Source organism: Lepisosteus oculatus, chromosome 9 (assembly GCF_040954835.1).
Source record: "Lepisosteus oculatus isolate fLepOcu1 chromosome 9, fLepOcu1.hap2, whole genome shotgun sequence".
Taxonomy (NCBI): Eukaryota; Metazoa; Chordata; class Actinopteri; order Semionotiformes; family Lepisosteidae; genus Lepisosteus; species Lepisosteus oculatus.
The window spans coordinates 42738393-42755466 of NC_090704.1; the positions used below are offsets into that span (position 1 = coordinate 42738393).

General features: G+C 42.9%; 1 protein-coding gene across 3 annotated transcripts in view; it reads right to left on the reverse strand.

Annotated features, from left to right (window-relative positions):
- Positions 1–17074, reverse strand: part of rnf213b (ring finger protein 213b) — a 43276-nt gene that overhangs the window by 12802 nt on the left and 13400 nt on the right. For all 3 annotated transcript variants that reach the window (XM_015356491.2, XM_015356492.2, XM_069194569.1), the window contains exons 22-47: positions 16767–16984; positions 16256–16399; positions 15675–15827; positions 13991–15359; positions 13496–13680; positions 13108–13260; positions 9030–12923; positions 8467–8603; positions 8036–8134; positions 7527–7645; positions 7176–7292; positions 6594–6637; positions 6278–6434; positions 5902–6037; positions 5406–5600; positions 4648–4781; positions 4078–4253; positions 3558–3758; positions 3160–3347; positions 2767–2890; positions 2559–2659; positions 2140–2322; positions 1720–1865; positions 1346–1445; positions 835–946; positions 216–420 (exon numbers count right to left, since the gene is read on the reverse strand). In XM_015356491.2, the coding sequence (XP_015211977.2) occupies positions 216–420; positions 835–946; positions 1346–1445; positions 1720–1865; positions 2140–2322; positions 2559–2659; positions 2767–2890; positions 3160–3347; positions 3558–3758; positions 4078–4253; positions 4648–4781; positions 5406–5600; positions 5902–6037; positions 6278–6434; positions 6594–6637; positions 7176–7292; positions 7527–7645; positions 8036–8134; positions 8467–8603; positions 9030–12923; positions 13108–13260; positions 13496–13680; positions 13991–15359; positions 15675–15827; positions 16256–16399; positions 16767–16984 (8790 nt within the window). The remainder of the gene's footprint in view (positions 1–215; positions 421–834; positions 947–1345; positions 1446–1719; positions 1866–2139; positions 2323–2558; positions 2660–2766; positions 2891–3159; positions 3348–3557; positions 3759–4077; positions 4254–4647; positions 4782–5405; positions 5601–5901; positions 6038–6277; positions 6435–6593; positions 6638–7175; positions 7293–7526; positions 7646–8035; positions 8135–8466; positions 8604–9029; positions 12924–13107; positions 13261–13495; positions 13681–13990; positions 15360–15674; positions 15828–16255; positions 16400–16766; positions 16985–17074) is intronic.

Consider the following 17074-nt stretch of genomic DNA (forward strand, 5'->3'; position numbering starts at 1 on the left):
CTAGTACAGAAGTAAGTCATAACAGCATAGAGATCTTATTAATACATGGAAAAAGAGTCAATGACAGATGTTGTATATACAGTAATATAGGAACAACTAGACAATTGTCTCTAATATAACTGAGAGTAATACTGCAAGCAGTACCACGGCATTAATACTTACAACAACAACAAAATTAGAACAACCACAACAAGAGATATAGATGAGCTGCTGACCTGGGTTAGCCCACGTGTTCTTCAGAAAGCTGGAAGCCGTGCCCAGATAGAGTCTCAGTCGTGCCATGGTCTGGATGAACTCTGCAGGATCCTCCTGGAACCCTGCGGTCTGTCTGCGGGCGACCCTGCTCAGAAAATGAGTGGCCCCCTGCAACTGCTTCTGCGACACATGTCCCTCCTCCTGGCCTGGGCTGAGCAGGGCATCCTGGAACAGAGGCCACAGCACAGATCTGACTGAACCTGCTGGAGCTTAGGAGAGTGAGGGTTCCTCTAAGGAATTCCTTAACCCTCTCTGCTCATCTACTCCTTACGTCTTTCTTTCTGAAAGGGAATTATCTGCACTCACTTCAGATCAGTTTAGATCCACTCTATCACTGCGTAACAATGCAAAGAATGCCTTGAAACTCTCAGTGACTTCACTTTAAAAAGAACGAGAAGAACAACATATTGCACTATAAAAGATAAAAGAAATTCCTTGTGTAGGAGGATAATTTTACTAATAATTCATGTCTAAAATGAACCATGTACCACATTAAAAATTGAAAATCAAAATTGAAAAAAGCGTGCAGTGATAATTAGGGATTTACTTGTTATCCCCTCTGCTCTCTGATTCTTTTACCTGGAAGCAGTTGACAAAGAGCAAGTACAGCTCAGTGAGGTCTTCCCGGTCCAGAACATTCCTCTCCAGGTTCTGCAGGTACCTCTGGATGTGACCCTTCACCTGCTCAAAACTGAGACACAGTACTGGTAACCCTTCTTAATTCCTTAATTCTCTTAATTTACCACTGGGAAACAGCTGACATTCCAGTCATACAGTAACTGATGACTGATCCATGACTTATTTCAACAAGAGCTTCTCCCTATTTTGCAGTACAGTGCTGTAGTGCCCTAAATGGATAGAGTCAGGTCATGGCTCCCATTCTTCTTTGAAGTAAAAAGCTCCTGTGAACTGATACTTTGTTTAAAGTACAAACACTGAAGTACTGTATATCCCACAGGTGAAAGCAAGTTTTTTCCTGCATGAGAAAGTTCTGCAGTATAAGCTTACTAGCACATAGCATTTGACAGCTCTCCCATGGTCAAATACAAGGTTACAAATGTGTAACATAGCACAGTAGCAGGGGTGGTACCTGTAGTGCAGCAACAGTTTGGGCAGCACAGAGCGAACTACAGGGCTGTGGTCCACACACTCCAGGAAAGGGCTGAGCTCTCTAGTCCTGTACACAGCACCTTTGGGCACAGAAGCACACCAGCAGGGTCAATGTACCTGGTATGAGCTCTCTACACCTGAGATCTGAAAGCTACAGTAGCTATCACAGCTCATTTCAATCACATTACTGATCTGGGAACAGAGCAAAGTTTTTAATCCAGGCCAGGTTTTTTTCTCCTTTAACCATATGATACAAACATTTTCCCTGGTCTTTACGCTCTTTAAATTCTCTCTATCCACAGTTGCCTCACCTTTCCCTCCCTCCTTCCCTCCCTCCACTCTCCCCCTTTTCACCTTGTGCAGAGATGAGCAGGGAGAAGAGGAGCTCCACCACGCCCTCCTCAGGGCAGGTCTCCTCTGCGAGGCAGAACCGTGACACAACCTCCAGGAAGAAACAGTTGCACTGTCTCCGAAGAATTTCATGGTGCTGCAGGGCACCCCTACGCCAGGGACAGAAGTTATAATAATATCCATATTTCTTTATATCAATAGAGATTTCAAGATACATAAAGGCCTACTGAAGCTGAGCGCACAAGCATGAATTGGAAGAGATCTAACATTTTTTAATAATGTTTTAGACAAAAATGTTGGATTTCCTTAAATTCAATGTCTAGTTATCTTCTCATCTACTGTATTTGGGCAGATCAATCAATTAGCTTTTCTGGAGCATCTCAAGGCACGGAAGGAAGGATAGCATTGTATAATCCTACTTACTTCAGCTTGTCAGACACAGCTGGCTGGTAATCTGCTGGCAGACCTGTTTTACACTGAGGACAGAACAGCCGGTCCCCATCAATGCTATGTTGGATGCAGGTGAGACAGAAAACATGCTCACAGGGGAGAATGGCTGGCTCGGAGACAGCCAGGAGGCACACTGGACATTTCTGAATGCCATACCTGCAAAACAGCAACAACTTTCTTTACTTCCTCTTTCTTTACTTGACCTATCCACAGTGCATTACATTACAATCCCATTGGATAAGGATGGGCCACACATGCCTAATTCCACAGATCACTCCATACAGGAGTCAGGAACAGTGCAGTGGAGATACATTAAATCTAAAAACCCAACTCATAAATTCTGTTAAAGTTTCTTGGGCTGAGGTGTTTAACAGGATAAAAGGCACCATCACCTGAAGTCCAGGTGGCTTGATTGCTCATTGCAGGAATGGAGAACCCTCATCAGCCCCTGGAGTGCGTCTCTGTTTCTCAGTTCAGGGGAGCCTTGCATAAACTGGATACAAGAGAAAATCACATCCAGTCAGAAAACAGCCAGGTCTTGCAAGGCAACTGTGAAGAACAGGGCTGGGGAATTAATATAAAAGTGAAGCAGGATCTCACCTTGTGCAGCAGTGTGCAGTGTTTCAAAGCCAGAGCCTCCAGTCTCTGGTTTCCAGTCATACTCACTCTGACTACCACCTGCTGGATGAATGCTGCAATTACAAGCACTCCCTGCCACAAAGACCTGCAAAGACAGCAGTAACATTAGAGCACAGATACAAAACAAGATTATACCTGAAATTAAGATGTAACCACCAGAGTTTGAAAAACACACAATTAACATTTCCAAATCAGATGGGTACAACACAAAATTATCAGTTCTTCTATTTTTTTTAAAGAAAGAGAAACTTTCACAACACTAAAACAAAACCCAGCGCAACTAAGAGCAGCTTTGATAGTGAAAACAAAATTTTAAAAATTAGATATCTAACGCCCAAGGGTTTTTAAGCCCACCTGATTGTATCCAGCTGCTTGAGACACCCAGGACTGCAGAGTGTGCTGTAGTTCTGTCCACATGCTCTCTCCACACAGGACTGGAGCTGTCTCACACTCTGCAGGAGGGAGCGGCACTCCTGCAGTGTTCCAGTGGCGTGTCTCTCAATCGCCTCAGCGTACACTCCAAGAGCCACTACATCCTCGTTCTGATACAGAGCAGCAACATAGAATTATGTAATACATATAAATCATAACTATTCAACTTAAACAGTTATTGATTTAACTCTTTGTTCTTCTACATAGCACAAACAGAAGTAATATTTTAAATCTGACGTCATTTCTGGGTTTTAAGCAGCCTTTGCAGTTTGGGAGCTATGCTCTATTCAATCTACCCAACCCTTTTCCCAACCGCTTACCATTTCAGGAGACCCACTCTGAGCCCCCTCCAGCAGAATCCTGGTCACGTGAGGCTGAAGCTGCAGGATGTGGGAGAGATTGACCAGTCGTGGCCCAAAATGTCTGAAAGCTGCTACAATCCAGGCTGGAGACAGGTCAGAGGAGACTTTTGTTTCTTGCTGTAGCTCTGACACACAGTTCAGCACCGCCCTAGTGAATACCTACAAAGACAAATGAGGGATCATGTCACCCCTTCAATCTTTTCTATCTATACAGAACCCTTATACTGGGTTACGTTTTTGAAGGCCCTGCTCATTGTCTGCACTCTAAAGGGATACTATATCACCACTGACAATCACTTAAGACAATTCCCTGACAGGTTCACAGCATAGTATGAGCTCTTCATCAGAGATATCAAATCTATATCAGGCATATAGATTTATTTTATTGAATGGTTTTCTACAAGCCATATCATCAGTTATCTGCACAAACTAAAGGACAAGCCTGGAGCAAGACTTGCTTTTACAGGGCACGGCCCACCTTCAGTTCCTCTTGGGAGGAGATATTGATGGACAGGAGCAAGAAGTCCTTTAAGAATCGGTGGCCAAGCTCTCTCTGTTCCTCCTCTGCCAGTTTTGTAATATAGCTGCCCAGCCTGCTGCTCTTAAAACTGTTCACAAACTGTAGGATCCTTTGTCCACTGTCCTCTTCTGTCCCTAAACAGAGTAAAAGATAATTAAAAGATTATTAAGGCATGTAACTGCTTTCTGTACTCTGCTGCAAAATGAATCAACCCAGAGCCCAGAATGAAGAGGAAATGTATCCATCCCATGCATTTTGAACAATACACGGACTTTGGAAAAGAAAGGGATCTCTGGTAATCAAGTGATAAGTGACATGCTGTGATTTGTGTACCATATCCATTTCATACCTACCCAGTTTGGAATTGCTAATTATTTCTTTACATTGATTGACAGGTTGCTGGAGGTGCTGCTTTGCAGGGGGTTGGAAATATCCTGGGTGACTAATCCTGACTAGTCATCTAACTGTGCACTGCGTCTTGAAACATGAGCTCTGTTTTAGAAGATGCACATTTTTTAAGGCACTAACCTGGAACATAATACGATTCCTCCCAAATGCTTTCGCACTGCAATCTGATCAACCAGCTGAAGGGGGCAGCACAGGGCTGTGCCTGCTTCCCCAACCACAGATGGCGCTGCACTGGGATCTCCTCATTCACTACACTGAAAGAGAGGATGGGTACATGTTATACCCAACGTTTTCATTTTAGCTTCAGATGGAATCTGATATACCCCTGATGAAAGCTCTCACACAAAAAAGGCAGTGTATTTAATCACAAGACAAATGTCTCTTAAAATGCAAGATAGTTTTATCTCGGAGTAATTTTTCTTCATAAAATTGTATGGCGTACTATAATGACAACAAAAATGAAACTATCCCATCGTGTTGCTAAATCTATGTTTGCACTGAACTATGGGCTGCACTAACTTGAGAGGCGTGCAATACAAATTAATAAAGGATTCTCTGCAATGTGAGAAAAGTCACTTTATGATTGACCATGAACACACAGGAGCCTCTTAATTCCTATTTCATCTCATATATACGAAGGTGACCACTAGGAAGCAACTGTTTTCCAATTACATTATCCAATACAGAGCCGCAGGGGAGCCAGTGCCTATCCTGTCTGGATGCCAGACCATTGCAGGGAAATATAAAGTATGCCATATAATTTATTACCTTATGCATGGAAGAACACGCTAACATTGCCCTAAGGTCTCTCTTGGTTGGGATTAAGAAGTGCTTCTATCTCACTCTTGCTCAAAGGCCAGAAATGCACCTAAAGTTACCTTTGGTTCTGGGGCAAAATCAGGTGGTCTTCGAGTATCTGGTGGTCTTCCAGAATGTCAATCCACATCTGTGTGAGCCAGTTCCCAGGCTCACTCTTTTGCAGCAGGTCCAGGTTGAAGTCCCGGTCCAGAACCTCCACCGTTCGGGCCAGAACTGGAGTGATTGTCGCCTGTAGGCAGCGCCACACAGTATGTCTGGAATTGAAAATGCCCATCAGTGCAGAGAAACCCTTCCAGTAGGGAATCACATTATACCACTAGTTATTTTTTACAAAACCAAGAGTGAAAGAAGCAAAACCAGAAATCAGAGGTGAAAAACCTTGAAGCCTGGATAAAATGCGTACTCCAGTGTTGCACAAAACACTGCAATGAACACAATGAGTTCACAACGAGACTCTATGGGGGGTCAAATGTAAGACTATCATTTCTGAAGCGAGGAGCTTCAAAGGGAAGAGAATGGGCAAGAACAAAGATCTACAAATCCAGGGCCGGGTACCTGAGGGTGCCTCCTTCTTGCAGAGCCTGGCGTTTCTTGGCTTCCTTGCTCACCCACTCCTCTGGCGAAGGAACCATCTCCTCCTTCAGTGCCAGCATCTGAGAAAGCCTCTGCAGAAGCACCTGCACAAACCTCACTGTGGAAGGACAGCAAAGACAGAGATCGAACAAGGCCGACTGTTCTGATCACCTTTCCTCACTAGGTCACAGAAGCCGATTCCACTAAATAGCAACAAGGGCATCTTACTGAATGAGCCATGCAGCTATTTCATATATACATTCAGCAGACAAATTCTAACATTCATCCTCTCCCTACCACAAACCCTCTTGATGATGGGTTCATTCAAAATGTCAATGAGCTGTTTATTGCTTTGTACCTTCTGGAGTTCCCTGCTTTTTTCCCATGAGCCCCAGCAATATCTGCACACACTCCATGCTGCGGGAGGCCCTATCATCAGTGTCTCTCAGTAAAGCCACAGCACTCTGGACACAAGACTTCAACAGAGAAACACAATCCAGATGGGCACTGCTTCCCTGTAAACGGCAGACACAGACATGTGGAACAGTCAGAAAATGGCCAGGATCATCACCTGCTGAAATAAATATCTGTCTCCCAGTGAGACAGTTCTCTCTGCCTTCTGTGTCCTACCCTTGCAGTGCAATTCTCTGAAATTACCAATAAACAGTTTATACCTTTTGGTTTTCAGTAATGCTGTCTCCAAGACTGCCAGCTTGCTCTGGATTTGAAAACAAACAACAAACAAACCAAGCCACATTAGATTTTGCACAAATTACATTACTATGAAGTTATCTGGATGATGTTCTTATCGAAAACAACTTAAATGTCTATCCATTTCTACAACATACTGTAGCATTTTACTCGATCACTCTGAAGTGCTTTGCTGAAGAACACAACAGCAGTACCCCACACTGGACTTGAACCTACAACCTTTCAGTTGTCCAAAGCCATGACTGTAGCATTCTATATTAAAACATAGCATACACAGAACAAGGAGGGTAAATGTGGAATATTTTCTAAAATCCCCATACACTTTTGCATGGTCATCTAATCTGCAATTTCATGAACAGTATATGTTTAAAATAAAATCTGCTTCAAGATAAGCCTTGATGAGTGATGAGTCATTTAACTTGTGGGTAAAGAATTTTAATACAATTTTGAAAAGAATTCTCTGATATAGCTTCTCTAGAGTTGTTGAGGACTAGTTAGGGGCAAGTGTTGGCAGGAAAGTCTTTGATATCACACACAGCGAATACCTGGCTGTGAAGAACTGGTGAGGAGCTCACTGATAGGAAAGCCGCAGAAAGCAGAGAGGTCTGAACTCATGTCCTCTGTGTCACGCAGGTCATCAATATGGACTGACAGCCACCTGCCTGCAAAAATAAAATATATAAATTAACAGTCTTACAGAGTTGCTAATAAAGACTCAGTTACAGCCCCTTTTACAAGCTCACACTATTAAAAAATGTATCAGGGACCATTATTCCAGGAAGAGTGACTTTGATTACAAAACTTTACAAGGACCTATAGCATCTCATAGTATGAATTAAGGTGTCAAGCAGAAAAAAATTGCAGAAGTGATCTGCTTATATGATGCTCAAAACTACCTCCTTGGAAACCAATATATTGGGAGTCGCCTGCTATCCTGGACAGTTTGGTGATGAAGACCATGTAGCACTGGGACATTCTGGTCCCGACTGAGCTCATTTCATTCATGGCACAGTACCTGGAGAAGAGGGGATAACCATGAAAAACTGTTTCACATAAGGATAGTATTCATAATCTAAGCCTTATTCAACTACAGAAAGCTATTGTGATAGGGTTCCTCCTTCATTACATGGCCATTCATGCATTGTTGATTCTTAATGTAAGAGACCAGTTGATTTTTGGACACTGGTTATGTGTCTTGATCAGGACCTTACACTGTGAACATGAACAATCTTTATTCCAAGTTGATAATGAGGATGTATATTGTCGTACATGCACATGCCACCCTTAAATAAATCAGAAATTTTGGGACCACTGCAAAACCTTGGACCCCTTGATTAACATTGTATAAAATGCATTGACTGCTGTGTGGAGCAGTACTGGAGAAGGAAAAGGAAAGAGCACTGACTTGGCAGAGGCAATGAGCTCATCACAGTGCGCAGATTCTTCTACATCTGTCTGGACAAGCAGGACCCGCAGACTAGCCCTGTCCTCTCGCAGGAAATTCCTGTAACCGCACAGTCACAGAACAACAGGCAAAGAGTAACTCAGGAACACATAAAATTCACTATAAAACAAAAATATGTCAAATGAAAACATTCTTGTCTTTGTTTGAACATATGCAGTAAAACAAATGTCTGTGGATACATTTACATGTATTAAATAAATATGACCCTTATAGAAGAAATATACAATTTAGAAGACTGCTGGCACAAATATCAATACTACTGGACCCAAATGTCATAAACAGAAGATAAACATTATAATTTAGTGAGCATCACTGGAAGCCTGAGAATTTAAAAAGATGAAGAAGGCAAATCAGAAATTTCCAGAAGGTACCGTATCTTGCTGCAGAAAGAGGACTCGGTGTCAAACTGGTGCAGGGAAAGCAGAAGAATCCCACTGGTGTCCAGACTCAAAGCCTGCGCCACTGCCCGCACATCCGACTGGGTGAGGAGGCTGGAGTAGGTGGTCACCTGCCAGAGACGAACAGGAGTTAACAGCAACATCTTAAGACAAAAAGGACAGGATACCTACAGGAGCAAATAATGAAATTCCATTGTCATCAAAGCAGAGGTCATTGAAACCATCAATCATTAGTAAATCAAATATAATTCCAAAATTAGGAGGAAAACTTTTCTGTTTATGTATTTTACATTTAAGTTTATAGTATGTATTTCAGGTGAAAAAAAATTAAAAGCATTTAAATGAAAAAAGGATATTTTAAAAGTTAAACTTATTAAATATAGATATAAAGAATGCAGAAACATTTTAGACATTACTTTAACCCTGTTCTATTTTCCCTTCAAGAAAGCACTCAGAAGATTCTATAAGTATAACACCTGATAAAGAAACAAACATTACATGCACCACCAGTTAAACTATTAAAAAGAATCAGTTACCTCTATGAACCTGTTCGGGTCTTCAGTCTTATTCATGTGGTTCTCCATGAAATCTCTGAGAGAGAGATGATGCTGTTGGCGGAAATACATTCTTTGGAGCATCTTCTTCTCCTGGGAGCTTAGCTCTGAGTATTTGAGCCGCAAAACTGAGTCTGGTGTAGCACAGCTCAGCAGGAAGCATTTGGCAGCTTCTAGGACCTCATCTTCTTCCATTTCCTCACTGCACTTCACAATCCCTCCTTCTTCCATCATACTTTCATTTTCTTCCATCACCCTTTCACTTCCTTCTTCTTCCATCTGTTGTTCATTTTTTACTTTAGCTATAGGGTCTCCTCCCTCTCTCCCCTTCATTTCAATATCAATCTGTTCTTCCAGTGGCTCATCATTCTGTTCTTCTGCTTGCACACCGCTGTCACCTGTGTCACACTTCTGACTTTCTCCTATTGTGTCCTCAAAGGAACCACCAAACTCACCATGCTCCTCCATCTCTACATCAGTCCCTGTCCCCTGACTTTGCTCTTGTACACTTAAATCCTCCTGCAGGCCTTCCACTTCTTTGTCCCTCCACTGATGTCTGCATTCCATGGCCTGCAGCACAGCACTGGCACAGGCATCCTCATGGAACCCAATAAAAACATCATGAGGATGAAACTCCTTCCTTTCTCCATCCACAAAGATGAATTCTTGGACCCAATCCTTAAGCTTCTTCAGTACCCTCTTTTGATAAGTGGTGAGATCGGCTCTCCTATCCACTTGGTGTTTTTCAAGTCGGTTAATGAGAGGCACAGGAAACTGGGTGTATACCTTATTCTGGTCCTCCACTACCACCAGCCTAAAGTCTCTGTGAACCCTACACTTAACTCGGTGTGTTCCCAGCCCCAGGTCTACGTACTGCTGCCCACCCAAGTATACATAGTATTGGTTTAGGGCATCATACAAGCTCTCATACAGGTTCTGCAGATTAAGAAGAATCACAGTCCGACCTGTCTCCATGCATGTTTTAACACGGTTCACATTCCGACAAACTTGAGCATACTCCTGGTCTTTAGGGAACCCCGATCCAAATACTATTTCAGGAGGGTTACGGTCCTTCTTTGAGAATATGCTTTGCTGAAGGATGTGAAGGGCGGCATTATTAGTGGTAAGTAGCAAAAGGTAGCGACTTTCCTCCTGGTTCCTGTAGTCTAAATTCTTTTCAACCATCCACAGAGTGCTTGGGCGGGTGACCTTCCTAGGATCCTGAAATATATCCTGGAAATAATTCAGTGGATCAAATTCTTCCAGTCGTCCACTAAAATTCCGAAGGATGGCCTCTGCCAACTGGCTTTCAGTTGGCTCTTCCTGGGATGCCTTTACCAGGGCACAAATCATTTTGATCAGGCTATAGTAATCCCGAAGGCCAAAGAACTGGTTGCATTCCACCTCTTTGCAGATTCCCAGAAAGGCACTGGCCAGTTTTGGGAAAAGGTGCTGGATCTTAATTAGGACTGTGTTATCAGAAGAGCAGATTCCTTTGGCTGTCTCCACCAGTTCATGTTCACTTGGATCCCACCGTGACACAAAAATCCCACGGTTCATTTTAGCAGGGTCCAAGGCCCAATTAGAGATCCCTACAAAGCCAACTTTCATGTGCGGTTTTGGTCTGTCATTGTCAATGCAACCATCCTCCAATAAAGGATGCAGTGTCTTCAGAGGCATCTGAGGTGAATCCTCCGCCAGTCCGATCTCATCCAATACCACCACAGAGACATATTCTTTCAGGCTCTTGCCCTGTTGGAAGCGGGCACATTGCCAAAAGGTGCCAATGATTCCCTCGGGACTTGAGTGTGGACTGCACTGAAAGGAGACCATGTGCACCTGTTTCAGATTCTTAAAAAGACTGCAGTGTGAGGCTTGGCCTTGCATGGCATCAGCTACCACAGTCTTGGCTAAAGATTTAGAGCTTCCAGGCTTCCCGACCAAAAAAAGAGGGATTCTAAGCTCTATACAAATGACCATCAGGAAGACGTTTTCTTTCAGGGCTTTGTTTTTGGCCACAGTGTCTCTTGTCTTTATGTTTTCAAGAAAAACATCTTGACATGAAGAGATCTCTTTTTCTATAAAGTCAGGTCTGTTCAAAGGTTCTGGGAAGAACCTATAAATACAGTTGAGGTATTCCCTTTTAGAAACCAAGGAGGGGTAGTAACAAACGCCTACTGCTAAAGCTAAGCATTTCAAAATCTTCTCATTGCTGTTAAGATGATCATAATTGTGGAAAACTAGACTACTGTGGTGGTAGAACCAGATTAGCACCTTCATGGACCTCTCGACATCTCGCAAGCTCACAAAACTACATTCATCTCTGCGACTACGCATGAACCTCTGAGAAGCTGCCAACACCGCTGACACAGTTTCTGTACATGTAGGTGGCAGTGCATGATCTCTGGCCTGTCTTTGAACAATCTGTCTAGTGTAAGAAAGTTCAGCAAAATCACTGAGTTGTCCGAAGTCCCAGACCAAAGGAACCATGCTGGGTGGCAGTGGCTGAACCCTATAGACTAGCTGCCTCAGGGGAACATTACCAAGTCTGTCTTCTGTCTCTCCTGCCTTCACTCTGTAACCCAGTCCTGCCAGTTCCAAGCGTCTGATCATTTCTGGGGAATGTTTTCGATAGGGATTGCAAGCAGCTACAATTTTCAGTCCTGTGTTTGGCTTCAGAGGCTGACCCCGGACTGTCCTGTCACATAACACCTCTTTGATGGCAAAAATAGACTCTGTGGTGTTGGCCTCATCAAAGAACAAAACAGTGTCCAGTTCAAATTGTTTTTTGTTTTTCTTAGCCAGGATTTGAGCCTCCTCCACCTTCTGGTAAATCATCTCTGCGGTTGTCCCCCCATGGACTTTCACCAATTTCATATTTTCTGTTGTATGTCCTCCCTTTTGTAGGTCACAGAGGAAACGGACAAGTCTGGTTTTTCCACAACCTGTTTCTCCCATAATAATCACAGGAATCTCGCAGCGGAACCGCATGTGTATGGCCAACATCTTCATCACGTTGTCAGCAGTCAGTTCATAAGTGGGATCTGGATCAAACTGCCCTTTTATCCACCCCTTTTTAGCACCTACAACAAACGAGAGCCTCTGGATCTTGTCCTCCCTCGGCAAAGCGTCAAAGTCTTCACTGAGAGAGATCCCCTGACGCTGGAGACCCTCAAGGAGCTCAGAAGACATCACATTACCCATTAGCACTTCGCCAGTGTGAGGATCCACTGCATCACAAGCTCCTGAGTGTTTCCTCTTCACATGGAAGCCAAGGAAGGACATGGTAAAATGATCAGCATTAAAGAAAACGTATGGGTGAGACTCGCTCTCCCAGCGCTTGCGGATGGTCAGTTGGGCCAGGATATCATTGTCTTCATCTGTGGAGGAAAATGTGGGACTTTGGTCAGACACATCCATGGATGGGGTGGCGAAATCCCGTGCCATCAATATCATGAACTTCACAATGAAGCTCTTGAAGCCGAGGAGGTGATTCCCAACAAATACAGGATCACAGAACAAGGAGTTTTCACAGTCATTCAGCTGTAGATTTAGAAACCAAGTAAAGTTTTGCAATTCTGTCCAGGATGGATCTTTTACTCCACAGTACGCCAGTAGGTAATAGAGACAATCAGATGGGTCTCCTTCTATGAATCCCTTCTGGTACGTGAAGTCATCTAAGCTTTGCTTCCCATTGTATCTCTTCAAGTACTGATAGGGTCTCTGCACGCCATCACTGGCAAACACCTGCATATCCATTAAAGGATCCAAGGATCTCTGTAGTGTCCCCTGACGTCTCATCAGCTCCAAAGTCCTGACTTCCTTGGGAGGTCGGCAGAGGATTGTGGGAAGGATGTCAAGCAGGCCTTGTTTTGACTGGAAAAAACAAGGAAATAATGTGAAAACAATGTAAGGAATAAGAATCAAATAAGTAAATTCCTATTTGGCACACAAAAACTGACATATCATTAGACCTAGGCACAGTGAACAGTATACAAAATCTAATCTTATTTTGTTTTCAAAATGATAAACACCATATGGAGAGTACCAACATGCTCACCTGCTCTGCATGAATTTGTCTGGTTGAACCTGTTCTAAGAAGCTCAATTAGAAACAGATGAGCTGGATTCCTTCTCCATAGTTTCCCCTCACTGTTAGTTAAGCAGCCCAGGACCAAGACTTCAAAAAGAAATACCTCCAAGCCTGTTCGGACCTGCACATCACAAACAAGAATGTCCAGTTAGCTGTTTGAAATATTAGTACTTCAATCTGTATCAGTTAAGTCATTAAACATCCATTTGCTCAGTAGAAGAGGGTTTCTTTTTCAATTTCCCCATAAACTCTGTCAAATATGTCATTCTTTTTTGTTGAAATGACTCAATTTTGATTTCAAGCTGTTAGCAACATATAAAACACTTAGAGATAGAAAAATATATTGCAGTACATACAGCTGCAACATCAATGTGAACAACGGCAGAGTCGTGCTCTTTCAGTGGCACGAGCCCATCAGTCAGGCTCTTCAGAAATAAGTCAGGGTCGATACGAGGCTCTATCAGTCTGATCCGCACCAGTTGTGCTCCTGAAGACATCTCCTGGAATCTCTCAAACAGGCGGGTCACATATAAGGACTTTCCTGAAGAAACACAGAGGTGAATCACAGGGTGAAAGACTATAAGAACAAACATTTAGACACAGAGACAAATTAACTTTATTTATGCATGTATTTAACCATCCCTTCTCTAAGTATCCAGAGAGTTTCAAGATTATATTATGAAAGCAACTCACTGGTTAAAAACATCCTACTGACTGAATTCCTTCTCTCAAAGCAGACATACAGAACACTTCACAGTTAATAAACAAATATTAGATCATTATGCATTAATAGGTCTACAGAAATATATTACTACACTATGAATTTCTTACCATCCCTCAGTCTCCCTTACCTACAGCTGGTCGTGTGGAAGAAACCACCCAGGTAGAGAGGTGCTCGGGGTAGGCATGCAAGACATGAGACTTTTCCAACTTTACAGTGAAGTGGCGCTTGAGATAACTCTTTGCTTTTTCTGTTGAAACAGCAACTCCAGCCTGTACCTTGCAGTTACTGAAGAAGGAAGGAACATATCTGTGTTGATGCTTTACAGAAGAGACTATCAGTAGATGGTACTTAGGATGAGAGCTTCTCTCTAGGGCTTCGAATTGTTCTCCCACTGTGACACCTACATCGTAAGTTAGAAGCCCTGGATTGACCAGTGTGAAGATCTTCTCCTGGTCATGTGGTCTACCCTGTCCCAGTGCCCTTCTGAGGAAGATCTCTACTACTTCTGCTGTGGTGTCCTCTCTGCAGAGTAAAAGCTCATCAGAGGAGGGCAAGGGCTGATCAGGACTTGTCACATAAAGGCTCAGAGCTGTGCTCAGGACATCTGACTCTGGGCACAGCACAAGGTTGGGTTTCCCTTCCTGCAGTACTGGACACAACTTCCTTTTTATTTCTTGCTTGTTAATATCTGAAAGGCATGAGAGGAACTGACCAAGAGTGATAATGTCTAGATGCTCACTCAGGGATCCCGCCATGTTTTCTTTGAAATGCTTCCAAAGATCCTCCACTGTCTCTATTGGGTCTTCTTTCACACAGGCCTCTTTGCCTGAAAGATGCATACTCATTTCTATTTCTGCCTCCCACTGTTTTTCTTCATCTGAAAAATGTTCCAGAGATACCATTTCTTCTTCATAATCTGAATTATAGACAACATCAAAATTATAATCATCCTCAACTTCATCATCACTGTAATCTATCACTTTTGTTGGCTCTTCTTCATGCCTACTGCCTGCACTTTCATGCTCAGATGAAATAGAATTTTCGTCTTCTGTGCTTGGTTCACTGGAAACCTCAGGAGTTGTGGAACAGGCTACTCTGATGTCCTTCAAAGTGCATCCAGGCTTCACAAAGGACAACAAGGCTAAAACCTGTTGTGGTAGCTTCTTTGTATGACAGTTATGAAGCTGGTGGCACAGGTACACAATCTGTTCAGAAGTGTAATAGTTCAGAGGATAGAACTGTGAGCGCATCTCACTGATAAAAGTACACCAGTCTCTGTGACAAAACTCCACAGATCGGCACACCTCCTGCAGCTGCTCTTCAAGCTCCCCAGAGTACTCAATGGCCTCCATCATCGGCATTGCAAAGTGCACTTTAATACAGGGCTGATAATCCTGGTTGCAGTGAATGAAAGCCTTCCATTCACGAAAGAGCATGTTCCCAGACGAGTGTAGCTGGAGAAGAATACGACCAAGCCTTTGAACACCTTCAAACACCTTATGAGAGATTAAAACACAGAGAATTAGATCCAAATTCTTCATGGCAAAAACACATACTCAGAAAACTTTACAATAATTGTTTTCAGCTAGCAAAACAGGTGATTCTTGTGAATTATCTCAAGAAGCCATTGATGCATCATGCCTCTTGATCAAAAAAGAATCAAGAACCTTTTAACAGCTAAACACTTGTGTTTCTCAAATGTGTCCTGAACAGAATTACTTTTCCAGATCAAATGGTCTGTTCTGTGCCTTAGCCTATCACTCACATCACCAGATGTACAGTATAGTCCAGAGAGAAGAAAAAGGAACCACCTGCATGAACCTGTTGACCTGTGTTCTGCCATGCTCTCCTTTGGATGACATCAACATGAGCTTGTTCTGTAGTTCCAGCAGCTCCTCTAGGCTGTAGCTTTTCTCCACACTGTCTTTCTTCACAGCCACTTCCAAGACGCTTTGCAGGGATTGCTAGAACCAAGCCAGAGGGTCAATCAGCCTTGCTGAAATAGCTAATACCCTACATGGCGTTTTATTATAACCAGGAGTTAAAATGAGTGTCACTCCTTTGACAACCTAATAACCACATTAATGCAAAACCCTCATTATAACCATGTTTACCAATCCTGAAAACAAAAAACTCCAGTAATGAGAGGTTTAACTGCTCATAAATCTGTTAAAAACAAAACAGGAAGAAAATGCACAACATACAAGAAGAGAGGCTTTACATCAGATGCACTCTGAATAGCTGGTAAATCACTGCGCTCGATTTTTCTTACGTCTCTAATTTTGGCAGAAATGTTTTAGGCTTCTGTCTTCCAGACAAAAATAGACTACCCCTTCACTACCTGGTTCAATATTTGTAAAAACAAAGCGAACACTTGAACTTATGACTGCACCTTTCCCTGTTGGGAATGAAGCTTGCCCACTTGGTATACCCCCTCAGTGTTGATGGCTGTGGCCAGGGAGAGAGAGGACTGCTCCACAGAACCATGAGTCTCTCGCAGGCCCTTCAGCCAGTCCAGCCAGCGTGTCGAGTCTCTCTGGAGAAACAAATCCCAGCATGAAGAGTTAATTCAAGGAGAATCTTACTTTTACTTGTGCTACAAACTATAAACAGAAAACATGGCACAATACATTCAGATAAAAAAAACTAATTTAAATCAATATTAAGTTTTTCCTGTAAACATGATGACATTTCAAAACTTGTGCTCAAGGTCCTATTTAAACAGTATCCGTAACCAGGAAAACACTTCACAACCTTCTTGATGTCAAATATGGTAGTACAGAGCACTGCTATTTCCAGCTAAATACTGCAAATTCTTAACCATTGCATCTTCGCTTTGATGTCTAATGCTATTGATCTGCATCCCTAAAAACACAAGAGCATAAATCCAAAGAATGACTCACCAGCTTTTCTGGAAGCTTCTCATCTCTTCTCAGAGCTTCCCAGACCTTTTCTGCGCAAGCCATAAACCTCTCAAAGTTATCACTGGACTTCAGGGAGTACAAGAAAGGGCTGTAACCCATCACAGCGTCATGGAAACAGGCCACCCTGTCAATCTCAGAGTCATTTTCTCCTGCCGAAATGGAGGCCAGGTCCACAAACACCTTCAAATCGCTCATACCTCAGAAAGAACATGATATTGAAACAGGTCGTTAAACAAACTTATATAAGCCTGCACTTACATGAGCATTCAGGACAAATCTTGTCCGTC